The sequence below is a fragment of the Antechinus flavipes genome, chromosome 3 (genome assembly GCF_016432865.1).
Source record: "Antechinus flavipes isolate AdamAnt ecotype Samford, QLD, Australia chromosome 3, AdamAnt_v2, whole genome shotgun sequence".
Classification (NCBI taxonomy): Eukaryota; Metazoa; Chordata; class Mammalia; order Dasyuromorphia; family Dasyuridae; genus Antechinus; species Antechinus flavipes.
In genome coordinates this window covers 252,601,536-252,625,946 of record NC_067400.1, presented here as the reverse complement: position 1 = coordinate 252,625,946, position 24,411 = coordinate 252,601,536, and the positions used below count along the sequence as shown (strand labels likewise).

The 24,411-nt window shown below is 31.9% G+C and overlaps 1 protein-coding gene across 2 annotated transcripts in view; it reads right to left on the bottom strand.

The window, feature by feature from the left end:
• Positions 1-24,411, bottom strand: part of RUNX1 (RUNX family transcription factor 1) — a 318,640-nt gene that overhangs the window by 140,438 nt on the left and 153,791 nt on the right. Inside the window, exon 2 of one of the 2 annotated variants that reach the window (XM_051984902.1) lies at positions 1,429-1,467. The exons of the other annotated variant lie outside the window; for it this stretch is intronic. Within the exon in view, the coding sequence (XP_051840862.1) occupies positions 1,429-1,467 (39 nt within the window). The remainder of the gene's footprint in view (positions 1-1,428; positions 1,468-24,411) is intronic. 2 annotated transcript variants of the gene reach the window in all.

Sequence of the window (24,411 nt, the reverse complement as noted above, 5' to 3'; positions counted from 1 at the left end):
AACCTAAAAGTTGTTAGGTTTACTACACGCTATATAAATTTCAGTAATGCAATATCATAATGATATTCTTTCCATAGGGGTAGGGTAAGTGGAAAACACCTCAACAGCTCTTTAAAAAAGAAAAAGGGAGGAAATAATGCAAAATTACTATCCTTCCTTTCAAACTATTTCCCACAAAAATCTGACTGAAAAAAAACTCCATGAAACTTCCTCTGGAAATTTTAAATTTACCTCAAATGTCTTAAAAATCAAAAATAAAAGATAATTCTTATTTTAGTATCACAAGTGCTTTCAAGTTTGCTATAGAAAGAAAGAAATCAAAAAGATTTGTAATATGGTAAGATGCAGATTGTTGTATTCTGTAATAAGTAGTATGTGTATAGATAGGAGGAACAATCATTTCCATGGAAAGTTATACAGTCTATTAATGTCCTCTATAATATAAGGTAAGCATCCAACTAAGAGTAGGATATGTCAAAGATATTTTAACTCTACTTTTTAGGAAATTTTCAAAGAAGAAATCATGCATATAGGTGAAAGAAATTTTCTATATTAACTTGTTTAAAATCCTGGTTTTTTTGCATTTTTATGTTTCTGTCAATTATAATATATATTACTTTAAAATATTTAATTCTAATTTCCATATTAATTAAATGTATTTTATTATAGGTTAGTTGAAACATCACAGTGGTAGATAGTGCACAAGCAAGAAGATTTTAATTTAAGTATTATAATACAAAAGTATAATGTCACAAAGTCTACAGACATGTACCTAAATATATAAATTGGTTTTCTTTTAAATATTAAAGTATATGCTTCTCTTTGGAGTGTTTCAAAGATATTTAACTTAAAAAATCATATCATTACCTTATTCTAATGTCTCCTTTCTTAATTCAAGTATTCAGGTATAATGTGGTTAGTATGTATTAATTTTATTAAGAGTATCCCTCATTAAATCAATTGTGTACATAATAAGTAGCAAATTTTGAAATTAAAAAAATGAATCCTTTTAATTTAGGAAGGCTGAGTAAACATTCTATCCCCATTAAAATTATAGCTTAGCTTGCAATATGTATATTAAAAATTGTTAAAATAGGTAATAAAATGTGTTCCAACAGAAGCCAAGCTTTACATTAGACAGCATTCCTACAAAGAGTCACTTAATAATAGTAGAATGCAGATGTTGTAAATGCTACAAAAATAAAGGTATTATTTAACATTTCATTTGAATGTTTTATATGGCATGTCACTTATATGGAAAGCTGTATAAAACTATTTGAATCAGCAAAAAGCTCGATTTAATTGTTTAATTAATTAATTCGCTTTTATGTTTTTTCTAAACATGTTATACATGTGTTTGTATGATGCATTCATGTACACACAAATGCTCAAACGGATCTAAGTATAAATATTTGCAGTGTTCCATACCGTGAAAGTCTCTAGGAGGATTCATTCCATGTACATATTCTGAAAGAAAAAAAATTAGTGAAATAAATGTTATATGAATAAAATGAAAGCTGCTACTGAATTTGTTGGTAGTTGCTGGATTTTCTATCAAATGGATATTGCTTTATTGTAAAGATGCACTTCTTTTTTTTTTTTTTTTTTTTTTTTACCTGTGTTAAGCTTCTTAGAATTTTTAAGACATGCTCTTTTATGCAGCATATATTGTGTGATTTTTGGTAATGGCATCTCTTCAAAATATTAGTAGCACACTGAATAGAAGTAGGCATACACATATGCACATGATTATGTGTATTTTAAGTTGGTGCTTTCCACTATACAACAGCTGAATTTTTATCTTTTCTGGATGTTTTCCCCCAGAAATCTTTATTTAATACAATGAAAATTATTTGTATTTTAAATTCTTGCCACATGACAAAATCCTTTCAAATTCTAGGAATCAGTGAGTTCATAGTTAAATTTAAAAATAACCATGTCATGCAAGCATCTTAGAAAAACCTGGATGATAGTCATCATTAAATAGCTAGATTAGGTAGATGTAATAAAAATGTTGGTGTCCTTTAAAATGAAACAATATATAAGACCTTGTGAATAAATCTTCAAAGAGAAACATTCATAAACTTAAGATCATTTACTTGTTTGCAAATGAAAATGACTGTTTAGAAATATTGTTTCTCTCTCTTTTTTCCTTTTTTCTTCCTCTCCATTGCTAGAGGGACCTGAATGACTTTTTTTTCTAGACTTCTTGAAAATTGTCTTTCTCTGATAAAATTGATGTTATAAGACATTCTATTTGGAAGCAACTTTTCTGTGTAGCTATTATTTTTGAAATAAATTTCAAATTGCATTTAGGGAAAGCATAAAAAGAAGGCACTAATTTGACTACTTTAGGCAAATAAGCAGAGTATTAAAAAGTTCATTTTTCTTCATTTGATTATGTATGTAATTTTGCATTTTCAATTACTTTTCTGGTTATATCATGTGACACAGAAAAGTTTGGTTATATTGAAAATCCCACTTCTCAGAGGTGGTAAAAATTTCATTTCTCAGAGGTGGTAAAAATGAGCATCTCAATTATTTCTAGCCTAAAATTTTATGTAAATATGTGACATAATTATATTTTTAAAGCTTTTCTATAGCACCAAAATTGTATTTCAAAATTAACCATGTTTTTAAATGAGATAGAGGTACATATTGAATGAATAAATAGAAATATTGCTATTATGACCACTGGAGTATTAAGAGGGAATTGCCTCAGTTTTCTAAAGACTTATTTAGATCGGGAACAGAATAGGATTCATTTCTTTGTGACTGGAAAGAGTAAACAACTTAAATAAAGAAGTGACCTATAATGAAAGATAGAAGGAATTAAATATGGATAGATAAAAGCATGCTAAAAGGGGCAAGATTGTGGTTTGCAAGCATAAAAAAGGAAGTTATAAAGAAAAAGGGAGTGAGGTAGAGTAAATAGTTGTTCTTATTCATTAAGAATATTAAGATAAAAAATAACAGATGGATACTGAATTCAGATAATAAGTTTGGTTCAGAAAGAAAGTTTTAAATATTAGGATTGACTAAACAACTGAAATGTAATTAAGAAGTATAGACACTGGTTGGATTAGCTCAGGAAAGTTCTCTCTTCATCCCCGCCCCCTCAACTCTTTCTGTCACCACCAAATGACAACATGAGAAATGCTTGGATGTACAATAGTTTTAAAAATAATAGGGACATTGTTGAAAAGCAAGGACTCAATTGAGCAGAGCTAATGGTTCTATGATTTGAAGCTATTTTATAAAAGCACACACAAATCCCAAATTTTCATGGCTTTTTTTAAAAGCACAAAACACATAAAGTAATATGCCAATTGTAACTGTTTCTTTGTTTTTATTTTCACTAGAGTGAGTGTAGTTAGTAAAATTTATGATACATTGTTCCCATATAGGTAATTCTGTGATATTAAAAGGCTACTGTTAATTGGGAGAACAGATAACATACTTTGAGATTCTAAGTGATTTACACAAAGAAAAGCAAAGGAAAACATAGTCTAAGAATCAAGCTCTTCTGCCCTCTGTTACCAAAGAAGCCAGTTACCTTAGATATTTATAGTATATGCTCATAGTGAAGATATTTCTACTAGAAGGGGAAAATGCCTACAATACTATGTCCTTTCATTCACTTCATTTTCAGACATTCTAGAATATCATGTCTTAGATTTCTCATCTTCCCTCTAACTAGCCTTATGATATGATTCAGGTAATAAGCATAACTTTCTTTACCACAATAGGCTCTTTATGACCATTTTTAAGTAAAACATTTACTCACTATTTAGTATGAAAATTATACTTGGAAAATCAGCTAGGTCAGATTCTGAAGCACTAGAAAAGACCTTCCAAAATTGTGTCCTTGGGGCAGTTAGGTGGCGCAGTGGATAGAGCACCAGCCCTAAAGTCAGGAGGACCTGAGTTCAAATTTGACCTCAAACACTCAATACTTTCTAGTTGTGTGACCCCTGGGCAAGTCACTTAACTCCAATTGCCGCAGCAAAAATAACTAAGTAAATAAATTAATAAAAATAAAAAAAAAATTTAAAAATGCCTTCAAAGAGTTTGCTTAGATGAAAGCTTCTTAAGGCCAATCTGCCTATATATTATTAAATCTTGGAAATATTGCCTCTGTTAACTTATGTTTAATATCCAATAGAAATAGTGTTTCTTATTATTTCTTCTGTGCATCTACAAGATGTATACATATAAGTATATAATAAATATATTCAAAGTAAATACATATTTATGTGTGGTGGTTGTAAGATTATTCTAACAGAAAAAACCACAGGTAGCTGAGTTTTCAAAGAAGATAAGGATTTTGAGAGGTGTAGTTGAGAAGGATTTCAAGCATAGGAGACATCAAATTTGACACAGAGAGAGAGAAAGTGAGAGAGAGAGAAGGAGAGAGAGAGAGAGAGAGAGAGAGAGAGAAGAGAGAGAGAGAGAGAGAGAGAGAGAGAGAGAGAGAGAGAAAGAGGAAAGAGAAAGAGGAAGAGAGAAGGAAAGAGAGAGGGAAGGAGGAAGGGAGAGAGAGAGAGAGAGAGAGAGAGAGAGAGAGAGAGAGGAAGAGAGAGAGAGAGAGAGAGAGAGAGAGAGAGAGAGAGAGAGAGAGAGAGGAAGAGAGAGAGAGAGAGAGAGAAGAGAGAGAGAGAGAGAGAGAGAGAGAGAGAGAGAGAGAGAGTAGGAAAAGACCAATTTAAACTTTCTTTGTCCACAGGAGTTTGCATTCTTTTTGAAAAATAACATCCATTTGTTCTTTGCTTTCCTTCTTACTTGAATAGGACCTAATGTTATCCGAATAGATTCGGAGTCCATGTACAGTGTGCCCAACTATGGCTGACTGGAACAATATGAACCTGCTCAGAAGGCCCACAGGTTGGGCACAAATAATCTATATACACATATATGCAACATGCACACTAAAGTGAATAAAAGTAACACGTGTGTCTACCCCAAAACATCTCCTTTTTCTACTTTCCTGCTTCTATCAAATTCACCACCTGGTCTTCCCTGGTTTGTAGTCTTAGTATTACTGTTCACTGATCTTTACTCCACTGAGTTGCTAAATCTTTCTATCTTTATACTATCTTACTCATTTGACAGTTTCTCTCTATTCACAAAGCTGATTCTTTAATTCAGGCCCTTATTACTCCTCACCTACATTATTTCAACAATTAGTCTCCCCAATTCAAATCTCTCTCAATTCTAATCAATCATTTACATACATGTCAAAGTAATTTTCCTTAAGCTCAGAACTGACTATGTCACTCCCTTATTCAGCAAACTCGAATAGCTCCCTATCAATTCTAGAATAAAATATAAATTTCTGTGTTAAACTATTAAAACTATAATCTGGCCCCAACCCATCTTTTTCAGAATTAACCAATATTTCTCTCCTTCCTGCATGTTTCAATCCAACCATATTCTATTTCTCACATAGGATACTTCATCTCTAGTAGGCTTGACAGTACTTTCTATCCTTTATGTCTTAGATGCATTCTTTTCTTTCCTCTCCCTAATAGGGCTTTTTTTTTTTTTGATGGGGAGGGGCAATTGGATTTATGTGACAGGGTCATACAGCTAGTATATATCTGAGGCCAAATTTGAACTCAAGATAGATCCAATGCTCTATCCACTGTGCCACTTAAAAAATATATATATATAAACTCAAATGCATTTTCTGTTCACAGACTTACCTGATCTCTCCTGAGTTCTAATATTCTCCCTAACAAATTACTTTACATTTAACTACAAATACTTGTATTTATTTTCTTTATATATGTATTTCTATATGTACTTGTAGTCTCCACAATTTAGAATGTAATTCTAAATTCTTCTTCTTGTAAATATATATCATTTTTCTCTATGTTTATCCCTATTAAGTAGAATAGTATTTGACACATAAAAGTGATATATATCTATATCTATATCTATCTATCTATCTATACATATATATAATGTATGTATATATTTCTGTACTCATGTTTCTTAAATATCTTCAATAAACTATATGTATATATAATATATATGTATGTGTAAATACATTTATTTACACATTTATATATTCATGTAGGTGTACATACATATATGTATATGTATGTTTCTTAAATAAACATCTTCAATAATAATGTATCTTCAACAAATATCAATAAGTATCTTCAATAAATAAACTATATGTATGCATATATGATATATATATATATGTATACATAGGTATATACATTCATAAATAAGTGTGGTATATATAATATATGTATGTATGTATGTGTGGGTATATATATATATATCCACACATACATACATACATGTAGTTTATTTATTAAAGAAACTTAAGAAACATTAGTACATATATATGTAAAAAAATAGATAACAGCTATATATATAAACATGTTTTGGCTGAGTGGGAGAGTGAGAAATGGCTTGAATATAGTCATATAGTAACAATCATTTATATGTCAAGTACATTTCTAGGCACCATGGACAAAAAAATACAAAAACACTCCTACCCTTAAGGAAGTGTCATACATTTAGGGGAAACAATAGAAACACATATAAGTGAATTTCCATTATATTCAGAGTTCATAGTTGTTCAGTTTTGTCTGACGCTGTGTGGGTTTTCTTGGCAAAGATACTGCAGTGGTTTGCCATTTCCTTCTCCAATGGCTTAAGGCAAACTGTTTAAAGGACTTGCCCAGGGTCACATGAATGTCTGAGCTGATTTGAACTCGGGTTTTCCTGAATCCAGGTCCAGCCCTCTATTCATTGAACTATACCAGCTCAGAGTATATACATTGTAATTGGTGAAGGTAGTGATGATGCCATACTCTACTGAGGGGACCATGAAAAGTCACAGGTAGTGAGCTCTGAAAGAAGTTAAGGATTTTGGGAGACTTAGTTTAAGCTGGAGAAGTTAAGGATTTGGGGAGACTTGGCATTAGGGACAAACAATTCAACATAATTATAGCGATTCTAACTGTGCTAAGGACTGAGAAGGCAAAGGCCAATCTAAACTTTCTCTATTTATAGAAGCTTGAAAATAACAACGGCATACAGATGTAAATAAATATAACATATATTCACCAGAAAACTTGCTTGATTGAATCTTGATCATTTCTGCAAATAGATTGTATGAGAAGACAGAATCAGTTTAAGGTGGCTTATATGTAGTCCTTCCCAAAAGCAGAGAGATGAACTAGATGAATTTGGGAGGTTCCTTCCAATCTAATGATTCTAAAATTCACCAACTTCATGAGAGGGATAATAAAGACATTTCAAATTGCTATGAATATAAACTAATATGCTTAGAATAAAATTCACTCTGAATGGAAATTTGATACCTGTCTTTTAGTGATTGATTATACTCTGTAATATCATGACAGTGATTAATTAATTGAACAGTGCCCATTAAGCAATGCATCTTTATAGAATGGTATATGTGCTCTTTAAGTTGTGTGCAGACAGAGCTTAGAATTTCAGCAAAGCATCTCTTGATTGAATCAGAAATGGAAGCAAAACAACAATCAACAACAATTGAATTGCACAGCCCTATTAACCAGGATCAACACCACTAATGCATTTTCACAGCCACACCTGAAGCCACAAGTTAATCTCATAAATTGTTTCTTGTCCACTTAACATTTCACCAGCCACTGATTGCTTAGTCTGTCCTTTGATTCTTGGGACTTGGCTATATCATTTCAAAAGCTTTTCCTGTTATTTTTTCCACTATCAAAACTACTTTACATGAAATCTCTTTTGACAGATTCTTACAGACATGCAATAAGATTCATGATTTATGGGAACAAAAATTACACTTTAAAAGGCCTTGAAAGCAAAGATTTTACACAAGAATCATTTAGTTAAATATTTGTTTGCCCTAAAAAGTGAAATCATTTTTTAAAAAATTGGGGTATAGGATAGAGCTAAAGGTATGTTTAGATTCCTCAGATTTAACTCCACTTAGTTCAATTAATAAACACTTATTAAGTTCCTATTATGTATGAGGTACTAAAGATACAAACACACACAAAAGAAAACATTTCCTGTTTTCAAGAAACTTACAGTCTATTGCAAGAAAACAAAGTCAAAGTATATATAAAATAAATGACTGAGAACCTAGTAAATGATGCCATCAAGTGAATGAAGTCTCTTTCTACAACTTGAGTGACTCTTTAAAGAATCAATAGAATTTCTTCCTTCACTTGAAGAAGTTCAAGAAAGAAGTATCAAACATATACAACATTATCCATTCCAATTTTGAACAGTTTTAACTGTTATGAAAAGTTCAGGAGGGAGGCTTTTGGGATAGATGAGCTAAGAAAAAATGGGAGTGTTGTAGAAGTAGCATTGACAAGATTTGAAAACAAATTAGGTATGGAAGTAAGGGGAAGTGAAAAGTCAAGGATGATGTAAGTTCAGAACCTGGGTGATTGCAAAGATGATTGTGATTTAAATAGATATAGGAAATTAGGGAAAAGGGAAGGCTTATAGGAAAAGATAATGAATTAATTCTCTTAAAAATATTGAGCTTAAGATGCCTATGGCATATCTAGTTGTAAATACTTTTTCTTTAAAAAAAATTTTTTTTTACAGTTTTTTATTTACAAGATATATGCATAGGCAATTTTTCAACATTGACAGTTGCAAATCCTTTTGTTCCAACTTTTCCCCTCCTTCCCTCTACCCTTTCCCCCAGATGGCAGGTTGACCAATACATATTAAATATGTTAAAGTATAAATTAAATACAATATATGTATACATGTCCAAAACAGTTAACTTGCTGTATAAAAAGTCGGACTTTGAAATAGTGTACAATTAGCATGTGAAGGAAATAAAAAATGCAGGCAGACAAAAATAGAGGTATTGGGAATTCTATGTAGTGGTTCATAGTCATCTCCCAGAGTTCTTTTGCTGGGTGTAGCTGGTTCAGTTCATTACTGCTCTATTGGAACTGATTTGGTTCATCTTCATTGTTGAAGAGGACCACGTCCATCAGAATTGATCATCATATAGTATTGTTGTTGAAGTATATAATGATCTTCTGGTCCTGCTCAGTAAATACTTTTTCTAACAGGTGATTAGCAATGTAGGACTGGAGCTCAGGAATAACTTGCTATGTTTCATTTCACTGACATGAATTTTAATACATGTATAAATGTTTATACTCTATTCAGCTCATAAGAATCATATATGAAGAATCCCATGCATAAAGAGACAACATATCTACATATCTATCTTAATACTCTTCAGAAAGAGGAAAAATAGGTAAAGCAGATTCTCTAAGTCTGATTATACTTGTGCTCTTCCTTGGATTCTTCTACAGTCTCATTTTTTTTTCTTGGTGCCTGTTGTCCTCTGCTTCACCTTTCTAAGTCCTATAAGGATAGTATCTTGAAATCAAATGGCTATGGAACATGAAAAATAGTCACTCTTTGGTATTTCTAATTGACTTCTCTACTTTTGCAGGATGGATTATAAGTTTGTACTAATGGGACTAAAGAGACTCTTTATTTGGAAACCCATTCATTTTTTTTGTTTTTGTCATAGCATAAAATATATTTTCTCCACATTGAGTGGGTAATTTTTTGAGAGAACACCAAGAAGCTTCTATTCATTATTAATATATAGAGGCAGTTAAGTGGTGCAGTGGATAGAGTACCAGCCCTGAAGTCAGGAGGACCTGAGTTCAAATCTGACCTCAAACACTAGCTGTGTGACTCTGGGCAAGTCATTTAACTCCAATTGCCTCAGCAAAACAAACAAAAACAGAATTAACATATAAATGCCATTTTGTAAATTTTCTAAAACTTTGCTCCATCATTTAATTATTTATTAATAATGTTCTTTCTCTTTTCTTGAGGTCTGTTCTTATAAAGGTCAATGTGGTGATGAATATGGGGTATATATATGATGGATCTCTCTTCTGCTAAGCTTGGCTGCTCCACAGTTATGTTAGAATATTCTAGCTGGACAGGGCAACTATAGGACAGTTCTACTGCTATTATTAATCTAGGCTACATCTCAACCTCATATGGATCTCATATGGACTCATGTAACTGAAGATAGGGGTTGCAAAATTAGGGTTTATTATTAGGAAATGTTTGATTTGTACTCCTATGTTATTTATCTTTGTGCCTAGGGTGGAGTAACATTTTTAGGATGAAAAAAAGTTACTAGTGGACAAAAGTTTAAGAAGTCCTTCTCTAGACAGTGCAGAGAACTATGGTTTCTCTTTAAAACAATTCTGAGGTATTTTCTTTGACCAATACTTCCTGATTCAAAAATTGATATTCACAGTGCTTATCTCTCTAAGTTTATCACTAAATCCCCTCATTCTACCTAAGATGGTGGGTATGCATGTCACTGTGAAGATAGTCCAGTACTTATTCCTTTCTGCTCCTCTTCTTGTATTATCAGTAAGTGTGGATTTTACTATGAATAGAGTTTTGATCAGCTACAATAAGTTACTTTTTAGTCTTTAAAATTCTCACATACATATGGTGCATTTCCTTTCTTATATCAGTACAAAAGTTACTACAATCACAAGGGCTCACAGCTCCTAATTAGGAAAATTTTCACATTCTGAGGGTGGTTTGGCTCTCTGCCCTAAATCAATTTTTTTTTTTTGGTTCATCTCTAGGTTCTTTCTGGCCTTTTTCTATTTGGGGCCAAAAATTAGGAAATATTTAGGTAAGTGATGTGAGCAGAATATATTACAGTATCAATTACTACACAGAAATGGGAAAGAAAAGTTAGGAAAAGATCAAACCCCTTTTTGAACTTTCCTCAATCCTCAAAGAAGTGCATTTAATCAGTAGCTTCAGCTCAAGTTTTCTGTTCAGAGATACTTTTAGATGCCAAATTGACCATCTTCCATTTCTCTCTTTTCTGCCTAAGCTCAAACTTCCACTTTCAGCTTCCAGTCATTCCTTTTAATTTCTTCTTTCATCTGTTCTCCCTGTATTGCCAATTGCTGATCCCTTCCTCAATATATACATCTTGAAGGTTGCATATATATCTCTAAGAATTCCTAGATATTACTTCTTTGTCTTATAGCTCAAAAATTGTGATAGGTTTTAGTTGTTCTCAGGGGAATTACTTGACAGGGGAATGTTTCCTTGAACTACAAATCATTCCTACAAGATTGGCTGTGATAAGCTTAACATCTGACATTTATCAAATAATCACAAAACAGTTCGAGGTTTCATAATTCCCAACTTATTAACTCCAAACTTCTCCAGTGATATTCAAATAAACAATTTCAAAGAAAACTGAAGTATACTTTCCTGGGCAAGTAAATTTTCTCTGCTGCTGCTTTTTCAGTATTTTTCAAATACAAATCTCCCCTTTATTTTTATTTTTGCCCTTTCAATATTCAAGTGTTAAAATCTTTAAAGATCATATCCTTACAAAAACACAGGGTAAAGAACTTCTTTTGAAGTCACAGGATGAAAATCTGGAAGACATCTTAGAGGTTATTTCCTTTAAGTTTTTACTAAGGTCCAGAGAGGTTCATTGATTTTGATGCTGAAGTTTTGAAATCAGTTTTAAAACTGTCCAGTGATTCTTCTTCTAGGGCTACTTTGACTAGATTGCAATTGTAGGGTCTCTGAGAACCTACTGAAATGTTGTGTTTCCATGAAATCAATAAATCAGACACTATAAAGATGCATTCAAATGAATTAATACTATTCACTTGGCCCCTCAATCATTAGAGGATGGCAAATAGAAATAATACTGTCTGGAGTTAAAATGTTTTACTTCAAATACCATCTCTGGTTATTATCTGTGTGATCTTAGCAAATTCACTTAACTTATCAGAGCCTTACTTTCCTTATCTGAAAATGAAGGCATTGGGCTAAATATCCTTTCTTACTCTAAATCTATAATCCTTTGAGCCTAATAAACCTAAGCCTTAGTTTGCTCATTGAAAAAAAGTGAATTTTCTACCCAGTTATATTTTTTATGACATCTGATGCTTATAATACAAGTTCCATTCATTTGGAATTTTTGACAACTCAGTCTAAAGATTTCCCTTGAAGTATTTATGGAAGTGTGGTACATTAAAAAGAATTCTGGACCTGGAATTAGCAGAGGCTTAGTTTCGAGACTTAATTCTGATGCTTCTTAGCTCTTTAACTTTTGCACAATCATTCACTCTCTCTGAGCTCCATATCCTCATTTGTAAAATGGGCATAATATCACTAATACTTGAGTTTTGTTCACTGTTAAGTACAAAGCACTATAAAAATGTCAGCTAATGTTATTACAAAATAAGGTTTTACTAAATTCCTCTGGAGATGAGCTAGGGAATGAAAGGTATAAATTTAAGCCACTTAAGAGATGAACACATTTTTGAAGACTTCAGACAATATTATAAGTATTGATTTTGAACTTCTACATCTCCTTAGACGTGTAAGAAATAATTCTTTAATATTCTAAGATTCAGACATTTTATTAATTTTGATAACTTTACCACAGCTATTCCAAACCAATGAGATTTTGCTTACACATACCCACACATTTACACCCCCCCTCACACATATACATGTATATAAAAGATAGGAATGTATATACATCAGACTAAGTATAAGCATTAGTCAAATTCCTTTAAGATGAAGGAGTTTACTATTTACTAATATTTCTTATTTTTAAAATGTTCTTTCCTATGCGTGTCTATACTAGTGTTTAAGCTTAAACATTTTATTTTGTTATTACTAATTATTTTATTATTAAAATATTATTTATTATTAAATATATACATATACATATATATGATGTAATGTCTATTTTGAAAAGAGCTCCAAGTCAATCAGTCATTCAGTGAAGATTTATTAAGCATATGTTATGTCTCAAGTATTATGCTAAGCATTGGGAATAGAAAAAGAGGCAGAAGAAAATCACTGTTATGTAGGAGCTCTCAACCTAATGGGGGAGGTGACAAAGAAACACATGTGTACTTGGAATGCCTTTCTAGCAGATATAGTATTTTAAATGAAAGCTAAAGAAAGCCAGGTAAGCCAGCAGGAAGAAAAGAAGAGGTAGGAAATTCCAGATGTGGAGGACAACCAGAGAAAATGTCTGAAGCCAGAAACAAGAGTATCTTGTTCATGAAATAGCAATGAAGCCAATAACACTGAATTCTTCATGGTAAATAGCTATTGGCTACATATAAAATGTGTGTGCCTGAATATATATGTTTCACACACACATCTGCAGAAAGACATTCATACTGTACAATGCTAAGCTAGACACCATGGAACAAATCTTATTTCTATATCTTCCTGATTTCAGGAATTCTGCAAAGAGATGAAGAGAATAAGTAAAAAATAAGTAATTATCCATTAAATTTGATCACTATTGATACTATTATAAGATAATACTTTGGAAGTTCACAATGAGGCTTCACTTAATTGTTTTGATCATTGATAAAGCCAAATAAACTCTATAATTGCCAATCTCCATTTCCTTTTGTGTTATATAAACACAGCCAAAAAGATAAAATATATTCTAGGGTCTTTAAAATTGAACAATATAATTTAGTTTAAACAATGAACCAAAGTGAATGAACATCATATCTTTTTGATAATTTATGAACTTATCATTCTGTAAAAATTTATGAAGCTTTTATATTGTATCATGAACCAATGAATGAGTGCTTAAATGAAAAACATTAATCAATTTTAGATGTTAACAAACATGTATTTGTTAACGTCAACTGATTAAAAATACATACAATGGAATTTGTATCAAAGCTGTTAACATTTATGGACGAAATTAAAATGGATTTTTTAATAATGGAATTTTATAAGCTACTAGTTAAAAAAGTTAACATGCCACACATTGGAAACTTAAAATCTTGTTTACAATGGAGGAACATCTTTTGAAAATTGTTTGAGATATCCTAATGGGTTTAAAAAAAATAAGCCAACATGCAGTGATAAAAACTAAGTTAGTGTAAAAAAAGTTAGTGTTGTGCTTTTGTTTAACCTCAGACAAGCCATTTACTTTCCCAGGCCTCAGTTTCCTTTGTATAAATTGAAGGTGTTGGACTAGATAGCCTGGAAGTTTACCAGCTCGAACTCAAATCTTCATATAATCATTCTTTTATGTGTGAAGTTCATAAAAATGACAAATAGAAACATTTTGTAGAAGCAAATGGAATCCAAACATTATGAAGCAAATTCTTCTGCTTCTGGGAAAAAAATTCTCCTTTAGACATCAGTTGTAGAATGTTCATGTTTTATCCAAAGTAAAAAGGAATATGTTCAATTTAAACAGAAATATAACAGATAAAATGTTTTTGAGGAATACATATTACATAATATTTGGTCTTAATTTTATACTTAAATGTGTAACATAAATAAAAGAAAAAAGTCATACTAAGTCTATATTCTTTGAAGAAATTGATCATTATTATTTTTAAAGACTTGGTATTTGTGTGTGTGTGTGTGTGTGTGTGTGTGTGTGTGTGTGTGTGTGTGTATGCCTCATTATGAACTTTTAAAGTGTTCTCATTAAAGTATCCACAATGAAGAAATTTAATGGATACCTGCCAATTCTTTACTTACTCTCTTCATCTCTTTGCAGAATTCCTAAAGTCAAGAAGGGATCTTTGATCTATGGTGTCTAGTCTTCTATAGGATGAATCTCTCTCTACAGATAGATGTTACAGATTGTGTCTGTACACACACACACACATATAGCCAATAAATATTTATCAAGAAGTGAATCTATATGAATATATTTAAGTAGCATAGTGGATAGAATGCCTGACCTATAATCAGGAATACCTGACTTCAAATCCAGCATCAGATATTTCTTAGCTACATGTCCCTGGACTAGTCATTTGCCCCATTTTCCTCATCTTCAATGAAGTGGAGAAGGAAAAGATAAACATTCCCATATCCTTGCCAAGAGAACCCCAAATGGGATTATGATGAATCAGACGTGACTGAAACAACTGAACAACACCAATGTAAATAAATATAAAAAATAATATCCAAATTAAAATATCATCTCAATAATTAAAGTAGGATTGAACTTCCAACCAATGAGTGCTTTGATACTTAAGATACTGTAATGCAAAAACATATTTCTGACTTTTTTTAGCACAATGAAAATTCAAATAATTTGAGGAAGTACAAATACAAATAAGATAATCTCAATTGAGAGAACATTTTCAATATCCTTAACTTCTGCAAAACTCTAGTGGTTGACACCACTTTTTAAATGGTCTCTCTATATAATCCTTTCATAAAAAGTATTTCCCTTCAGGTACTTAACAACTTAAAATTATTTAATATAAAGCATTTAATAAAAATTGTTAAAAATCAAGTGAAATTAAGAGCTCCATAAATCCAATTCTTTATTTTTTAAAAATAGAAATGGCATTACATTTTTAAATAGAAGAATCACTTAAATTCACATCTAACAAGTTTTCCCAAAGAAATTAAACAACAAAAATAAAAATAAAATTTTACCTAGGAAACCAGTGGCAAATCCATTTGTTCTTATGAAACATGTAGTCCAAGATAGGGGAGATGATATGCCAAGTTGCTCGTGGTTCATGATTTAACTAAATAATAGTGATACAGAGGTCATACACTACAGAAGATGAATATATACTAAACTAGACCTGGGAGAAGTGCCTCTCCTTCACTTCACTCTCTCACTGCCTAAGAAATCATTATTTAACACAAGCAAATTGAAAAATGACATATAGTGATGCTTAATATGTGTTTCATCTTTTTCCTTCACTGACCAAACTCACAAGAGAATTCACCTTTTTTTTTTTCTTTTTTGCCTCAGGCAAATATAGGCAAGTAATTTTCATTTAGCTACTAAAATGCTTTTTCTTCCTGTTCTCCACAATTAGGATGAAAATGGATTAAGATTTCCAGTTAACCCATTTGATACTAGAAAAGAAGAGGGAATTGAATTGTGTATAAAATGCCTTGAGTTACTTTTAAACTTAATTTATTTTTTTCTGGGCTGATAGAGCTTTTCAGATGTGTGTGGGGTTTATTATGCTCACCTAGAAAGTGTTTTTCCCCAATTAAAACTTCATTGCTCAAGAAAACCATAAAATAGGTGATAGTACTTAGCACCATTGTTCTCTATTTTGTCTTTGCCATTGTGATACCTAAAAGAATATCTCTTCTACTATGAGAACACATCAATTCTTATGTGTAGAATCAATTAGTTCTGGTATAAACTGAAGTAGAAAATTGTAGGGAAGCAACAAAACATAGATTCCATGTACACAGGGGATATAGGACAAAAGTTTTTTTTCCTTGTTTGCTATTAAGTTGAGATTTAAAATATTTTGCAAAGGTTTGGAGTTTAGGGATAATGAAAATGTAAAGCATATCTTGAACAGTTTGTTGAAAGGGACAGAAAGAATACCTTTACTTAAAAAAAAAGCTTGGAAAGAGAGTAAGACAATGCTCCTATTATAGGTGAACAGTTTAGTGGCTTAAAGGATTGAAAAATAACTTTTGTTGAATAAAAACTGCTAAAAATCCATAAGTAAAAAAAAAGTTTTCAGATAAGATAGGAATGGATAGTAGCCATATGTCAGAAAATTAACTTTCACATTATTTTTTTTTAAAGTTTTAATCACTTTGTAAATGATATAAGATGATGCATTCTTCATTTGCAGTTTGGTAACTAAAAGAGGCAAACTAAAAAAAAAAAAAGAACCTGTATGTACTAAAAACTTAGAAAATTCCAGCATGAGGAAATATGGTTTTCAGAGATGCAGAACATTAAAGGGCTTGGCAGTGTCATTCCTCAGCTAATTTTCATATAACTGTTTTTTAAGGCTTATGTTAAAATTGACAAAATGTTCAATTAAATCACTATTTGAAGACTATGAGATGATTTAATAAGAAGTACTTATTACTTCTTATAAACAATTTATGAGTTTTTACTTTATCAAAGAAAATTGTGTCATTAAGTTCCTGTAAACTCTAATCTGAGGTATTGAAAGCAGTGGAAAAAACATGACTAGAGTGGTGAAGAAATGGGCTGGGGTGAAAATGGGTAAAATAATACACAATTCAGTAGATGATGGAAAAACCAACTCTGAGAGAATCATATGAATAAACTCTGACCATCTGGAAAATGGCAGAGGCTCACCAGAAGGCACCTCTTGACTTTTAGCATCATCTATGATTTGAGAGAAGCGAAACCTCTCCAGGTGCCTATTGCTCTTTTCTGCTCTCCCTAGTTTGAGAAGGAAAAGCAGCAAAGGGAAACTTGGATTAGCTGATAGATAAATAGATGAAGTTGAATCCTTATGTATTAAGGAGCTATGGCCTTATCTGAAAAATTAGTCTTGCCCTAATGAACTCCACAGGTTTGTCTGAGAATTGCTTCATTGATAAATTGATGAGTAAAAAAGAGATGGTTCTGAGAAAAGGAAAAGTGTGAAAGAGAAGCAAAGAGTAAATGGATAAGAAGAAGGAATACAGCTGGAATACATTCTTCAAGAGTGGGAGAAAAAAATGGAGAACAGAATTGAATAACCTCATTGAACTCAGTGAATCTGCCAAGGATGAAAACATTTTCATGAAGTGGTTTGGTTACTGTGCATAGAGCAGATGATGCATGTGTTTTTAATAGAATGTTCTGCCTTGTTTTAATTGTTAAAGGAATTCCAGGTAATTTCTTTCTGAAGTGACACAGTGAATGACCAAAGATCAATTAATCTTCTAATAGGTGGTCCAAAAAGAGAACATTGCAATGATAACTCTACTGCCTTCTTTAATACTATAGAACTTGGATAGATAAATATTTTAATGACTTATGTAAGATGGCACTTAGGGAGCAGAACTAATCTCATTTTGGGTTGAAGCCCATATCCTGATGGTTTAAATATAAAACACATTAAAGTTTTGTTTTTGCTTTTTAATTTAGAAAGTTTGAGCGATTTATAGGAGAGATTATTAGTGAAAGAATTAGTCTATGTAGGATCTCTAATTAAAGGGAGAAAGTACTATGCCAATAGGTGTCTCTGCAATGTCGTTAATATTTATTATTTTACTGAATTTGATAGGAGATAAATTCTTAACCAAACAGAGGAGAGAAGAGGTTATGAAAGATTAAAAAAATAAACAATTTCAAATATATGAAGTTGAAATAGGTTTTTCATGAACATTAGTGCAACTATGGATAAGAAAATAAGTGGACAACTGAGGGAAAGTGTAAGTATTTGATATTCAAAGTATTTAGACATGTTACATATGTAATATACATGTATGTATGTATATATATATATATATATATATATATTTGTCTTTCTGTCTCTGTTTTTGTCCTCTTCCCCTCTTTCCCTACAAAGTCAAAGAATATATGCAAACAGGTCTCAAAAGAATTGTGAACCATTACTAGCCATATGAAAGAATCATCCCACTCGCTTATAATAAGAACCTCAAATTAGAACTTCTCTAGAATTTCACCTTACATCAGAAAAGTGGAAAAGATGATGAAAATAAGAATAGTCAATATTTGAAGGGTTGTGAAAAGATTGAAATACAATTGGTCCATCCATTATGGAAAACAATGTATAATTACATGAAGAAAGTTACCAAAATATCTATACCTTTTGACACATTATTTCCATTTTTAGGCATATACTCCAAGGAGATCAACTGACAAAAAGAAAGTTCTCAAAGTGCTTATGGTAGCATATTTTTGTTGTTATTATTATTGTTTCTAAAAATAACCTACACCTTCTTGGATTAAGGAATGATTAAAAATGTTGTGATTCAAAAAAATAATGGAATGTCAATACTGTAAGAAATTATGTATATGATGAATACTAAGAAAAATGGGAAGATTCATGTGAACTGATAGAAGTAAAAGAGCTATGAAAATAGCATAAAATCATTATAATTATGTAAATAGAGCGACATCAAAACAATTAAAACTGCATTCTGTCAAATTATAACAATAGGATTTGTCATCTAAGAAAGCTCTACTTTCTTCTTATTGGTAGACATGGAGAAATATAGAAATGGAATCCTGTTTAGAATGCTAAACTTTTTTTTGATATGTTGTTTAGTTGTGCAGAGTAATTTCCTCCCTTCTTTTTATTCTTTGTTAAAAGCTATTGCTCTTTGAGAATGATAACATGTTGGGAAATGGTGATATAAAAACAAAAGCTGTCAATAGAAATTTTTTGGAAGATAAGACAAAAGTAATACACACCAAGACCATATCACAGTCCTTGTGTAGTGTACTGGAAAGAGCACTAATTCTCAAAGCAGAGGATTTGATTCTAAATTGTTTCTTTACCTTATTTTCCTCATCTGTGTACACTTCAGTGGTTGGAGCCTCAAGTGATTCTCAGTCATTTTAGTATTGTGATTTTTATGAAACGACTTGGTTCCAAGGATGACATTTTCCTAGTTTACACTGTTGGTGGGCTCCATGAAGAAGAGGAGCAAGAGAATAGGAAAATACAACTCAATACAATTTAAGGAAAGTATAAGATGGTCAATGTTAGTTTTTTGTCTAAAATTTCAAATTATTAAACCCAATCAGGAAAAATCCATTAAGAAGATGAGCTCTATGGGCTTAAAAATCTTCACCTGTCCAATGAATATAATTATCTCCAAGGTTTTTGTGAATATAAAATGAAATAATAAATATGGAAGACTTTAAATGTAAGTTTTTTATATAAGCCATGAAGGCACTGTTTTTGAAGCCTTGCATTTTTGGGGGGGAAGGGAGGGGAGGGAACAGCATACAATTTTGACACTTAAAGAAAAATTTAAATTTATTATTTTTAAGTAAACAAAAATCCAAGTTTTCTCTATACCACCTCCTTCCCCCTCCTCCAATTGGGAAAGAAGGAAAATCTCTATTAATAACAGGTATAGTCAAGAAAAGCAAATTAATGCATTGCTCTTATGCAAAAAGAAAAATAAAGTCTCTATCTATGCCCTAAATCCCTCACCTCTCTCTATCAGAAGATGATTACTAGTCTTCTGGAATTGTGGATGGTTATTAAGTTGATCAGAATACCTAAGCCTTTATTTGTTTGTTTCAGTTTAGTCTGCTTTTTTCTCTTATCCACCAATTTTCAAATCAATCTACAAAACAAAGAATCAAGCTCTGACTCATACCTCATAATGATTTCAGAGGTAAATGCTGATGCCAAAAACTTAACAATCCACAAATTAGTTTCAGCACACTCCTGGGTACAGTTCTCTTAAACTCTTATAATTAATTAATTTAATTTTACTTTAATCTCTTAAATTTTATTTTTCAGTTTTAAATTCTTTGTCTGTATCTACTCCTTCTTGACCCATTATGAAGGCAAGAAATACAATATCCATTATGCACATGAAGTCATGCAAAATATATGTCCACTTTAGCCATGCTGCTAAAAATAATAAAGTTAGAAAAATAAAGAGAAAAATAAGCTTCCATCTGCATTCAGAATTTATCAATTCTCTATTTGGAGTTACATAGCATTTTTTATCATTATCTTTTGGAATTGTTATGGATCATTGCATCTGAGTTGCTACTTCTGCTGTTACTATGTACATTGTACTCCAGGTTCTGTTAAGCTCACTTTGAATCAGTATATATCCCTCTTTACAGGTTTTTTTTTTAAACAACTATCTTGTTTATCATTTCTTATAGCAAAATAGCATTCTACCAAATCATATATTATAATTTTTTCAGCCATTCCTCAATTTATGAGTATTCCTTCAGTTTCCAATTCTTTGTCACCACAAAAATGCTATATAAATACTTTTCCTTTGATCTCCTTTGGTGTATGGACCTAGTAATAATATTGCTGGGTTAAAGGGTAAGCATGATTTTATAATGCTTTGAGCATAATTTTAAACTGTTTTCTACAATTGTTGGACTAGAGTATCTAAAAGTTTCAGAATTATTTCTACACTATTGTTGTCATTGCATATTTTTTTTCTCTTGGTTCTGCTCACTTTATTCTGCATCAATTCATATAAGTCTTCCCAGGTTTCCATATCCTACATTATTTCTTACAGAACAATAATATTTCATTACGTTATTTACTATAACTTGTTTAGTCACTCTTTAATTGATGGGCAATTCCTTATTTCCAATTCTTTGGCACCATACAAAAGAGCTGCTACAAATATCTTTGTTGATCTTCAGATTTTTTTTTTTTGCTTTGGACTAATCTCTCCTTTATTCTTATATCTCTTCAATCTCCCTTTCTCTCCTCTCCTTTTTCTATTTCCCTTTTGAATTAAATATATTTCTTGTTAAGAGTCAAAAGTGTTCTCTGCAGCAGAGTCGTTTCTCTCGAGTCTAGCGCGATCAGCCAGCCAAGAGGAAAAAATGTATTCTGCCATAGATCCTTCATCGCTGGCTTTTTATCTGCCTCTTCTGAGAGAATGGGATTATGGGTTTTCTCCCATAGTGCTCTCTGGCCCAATGACTTTAAGGGAGGTGTGAACTCTCTTGAAGTTAGAAAGTGTATTTTGTGAAGCTAGCATACTTGTGGAGTCCAATGAGTAAAGGTGGGAACACAAGCCTTGTCTTGATTAGTTCTACTTAGTACCTTGTTTCAGGTTCTGGCCAAAACAACTTCTTGTAAGATTAGATCAACTCTAATTACTTAGCAGTTAGTAAGGATTCCAACAATTTCTGAACTCAATTCTATGTATTCTTTTCTCCTTTTTACCAGTATAGATGAGACTGAGCTTTAAGTGTCACTCACAGTCTACACTCCTTCCTTCTTGTTTGCATAGACTTCTAGTTGTATAGCTCTGTCCTCCCTCCTGCCCCGTTATGTGAAATAATTTTCCAATTCTTATCTCTGCCTTCCACCCTAGTATTTCTGTTTCCATCACTTTCTATTCTTTGAAGTATATCCAAACATAATACAAAATCACTCCCAAGATCTCTATCTCATTGAAATCCTTCTATGATTCTTGATGATGATTGGCTTCTAAGAGCACACAAATATCATCTACCCATATTAGAATGTAAATATTTTATCCTTATTTAATCACATATATTTGTTTGCTCATCTTTAACTTTTTGTTTCTTTCAATTCTTGTATTAATACTTCACAATATCTTTGCAGCTCTGATCACTTAATCAGAAATACTTAGAAATCCTCTACATTAAAATCCATTTTCTCCATATGGTATTACTCTCAGTTTTTCTGGGTTAGCACTTTTTGGTTGTAAGTCTACATACTTTTTCCTCTGGTATGTAAAATTCTAAACTCCCAGTTCCTTTATAGTGCTGTTAAATCATGTGTGATCCTAACTGACTCATCAGTATTTGATTTCTTTCTGACTGCTTGCAAGTTTTTTTCTTTGACTAGGAAACACTGGATTTTGACTATGATGTTCCTGGGAATTTTCACTTTTAGGTTTTTTGTTTTGTTTTTGCTGAGGCAATTGGGGTAAAGTGACTTGCCCAGTGTTACACTCTGAGGTCAGATTTGAACTCAGGTCCTCCTGATTTCAGGGCTGGTGCTCTATCCACTGCACCATTTTTAGGTTTCTTTTAGAAAATGATCAATGGGTTCTTTCTATTTCTTCTTTGCCTTTGCCCCATAGAGATCTGGGAAGTTTTATGATTTCTTGAAATACATTGTTTAGGGTATTGTTATTTTGTTTTTTGATCGTGGTTTTCTTGGAGTACAATTTAAAAATTAGTTTTCCCTAGTAACATATAAAGGAAATTTTAAACATTCATTTAAAAAAATTGAGTTCCAAATTTTCTTTCTCCTTTCCTTACTGTCACCTTTCCTGAGACACTAAACAATTTGATATAGATTATATATGTTTCCAATCATGCAAAACACATTACTATGTTAGTCACAATGTGAAAGACAATGCAGACACATACCCCCCTCAAAAACATGAAAAAACAAAATGAAAAATAGTAAACTTCTATCTGCATTCAGACTCTTAATCAGTTCTTTCTTTGGACGGGTATAGCATTTTTTTTTCATCATGGGTCCTTTAGAATTATCTTGGATCATTGTATTGCTGAGAATAGTTAAGTCAATTACAATTGATCATCAGAGTACAATGATTTTTAAATAGTTTTTCCTTGATCTTTTCTAGGTCAGTTTTTTTTTGCTATGAAATATCTTACATTTTCTTATCTATATTTTCAATGCTTTGCTTTTGTTATTGTTGTTTTATGACATTATTATTTTCTATTTGTTCCATTCTACTTTTCAGGGAGTTTATTGTCTGGGTCTAACTGTTAATTCCCTATCCACATCTTTCTTTTACAGTTTGCATTTTTTTTTCAATTTTTTTCCCATCTAGCTTGTTCATTTGAATTATTAAATTAAAAAAAATACACTTGTTTCATCTTTTCCAGGAATTCTAGTCAAATCTTTGCCCAAGCTTGTTTTTCTTTGAAGTTTTGATTGTAGCTCTTTTGGTATCATTCTAATTTGCTAGATTTGTGTTTTGAGTGTCCCTGTTGCTAACATAGGTCATTTTGATGGTATTCTTTTTGCTTGTTTGGTCTTCTTCTACTCTGCTTTTTGACCAGATTTTTCTTTATGTCAGGGCTTTGCATAATTCTGGAGGGAATATCTGAGATGTTCCTGCTGGTACTTTCTTAGTGTATCTTGTGTTGAATTATATTCTAAGGACTCATGGATAGCTTTCATTTACTCACAATGACCTTAATCAGGTCAGTCAAATTGTTGCCTTTCTTGTCTGAGCTGTACAAGTTCTTGGCATTGGTTTGAGTATGAACCATATATCTGTAGGTTTACCTCTCATTAAAGTTCCTGTAAACTTCTGTTGGACTAGCCACAATCTTCTAAATAGAAAGTTCAGCTTCTTCAGAGTTTGGAGAAATGAAGGTTCCCCTTCGATTCATATTTCTTTCCTTCTTATTCTGTCACAAGTCGCATAATGAACTTGAACTGAGATCCCCATTCTCTACTTCTGTGGCCAGAGTTCCACATCTTCAGCTTGCTTTTGGACTATTTTGTTGATTATTACATTGCTTAGGGCTACTCCTTACCCAGGGAACACTACTCTGGGGCACAGGTTCCTTCCTCCTAAGTCAGCACTGGATTTGTGGCTGGAAAAGAGGAAGTGAGCAACAGAGCTGCCAGTTAGCACCTATTCTTGTATCCTGCACAAGATCATGTCATTCAGAGCTGGATTTTGCACTTCTTGACCTAATTAATAACCTCTCCTTGCCCTGGAACAATTATTTTTGACTAGACCTCATACCCAGTGTCTATAGATATTCTTATGTCTTTATGTTGAGCTGAGCTGGAAAAACAAATCACTTTGACTTTGTTTCTTGACTTCTGTGATCAAGGCTCAGTATGGTCCATTTTCTAGATTTGTTTGGAGGAGTTATAGAGAAGAACTTGGCTGGACTTCTTACTGCAATTC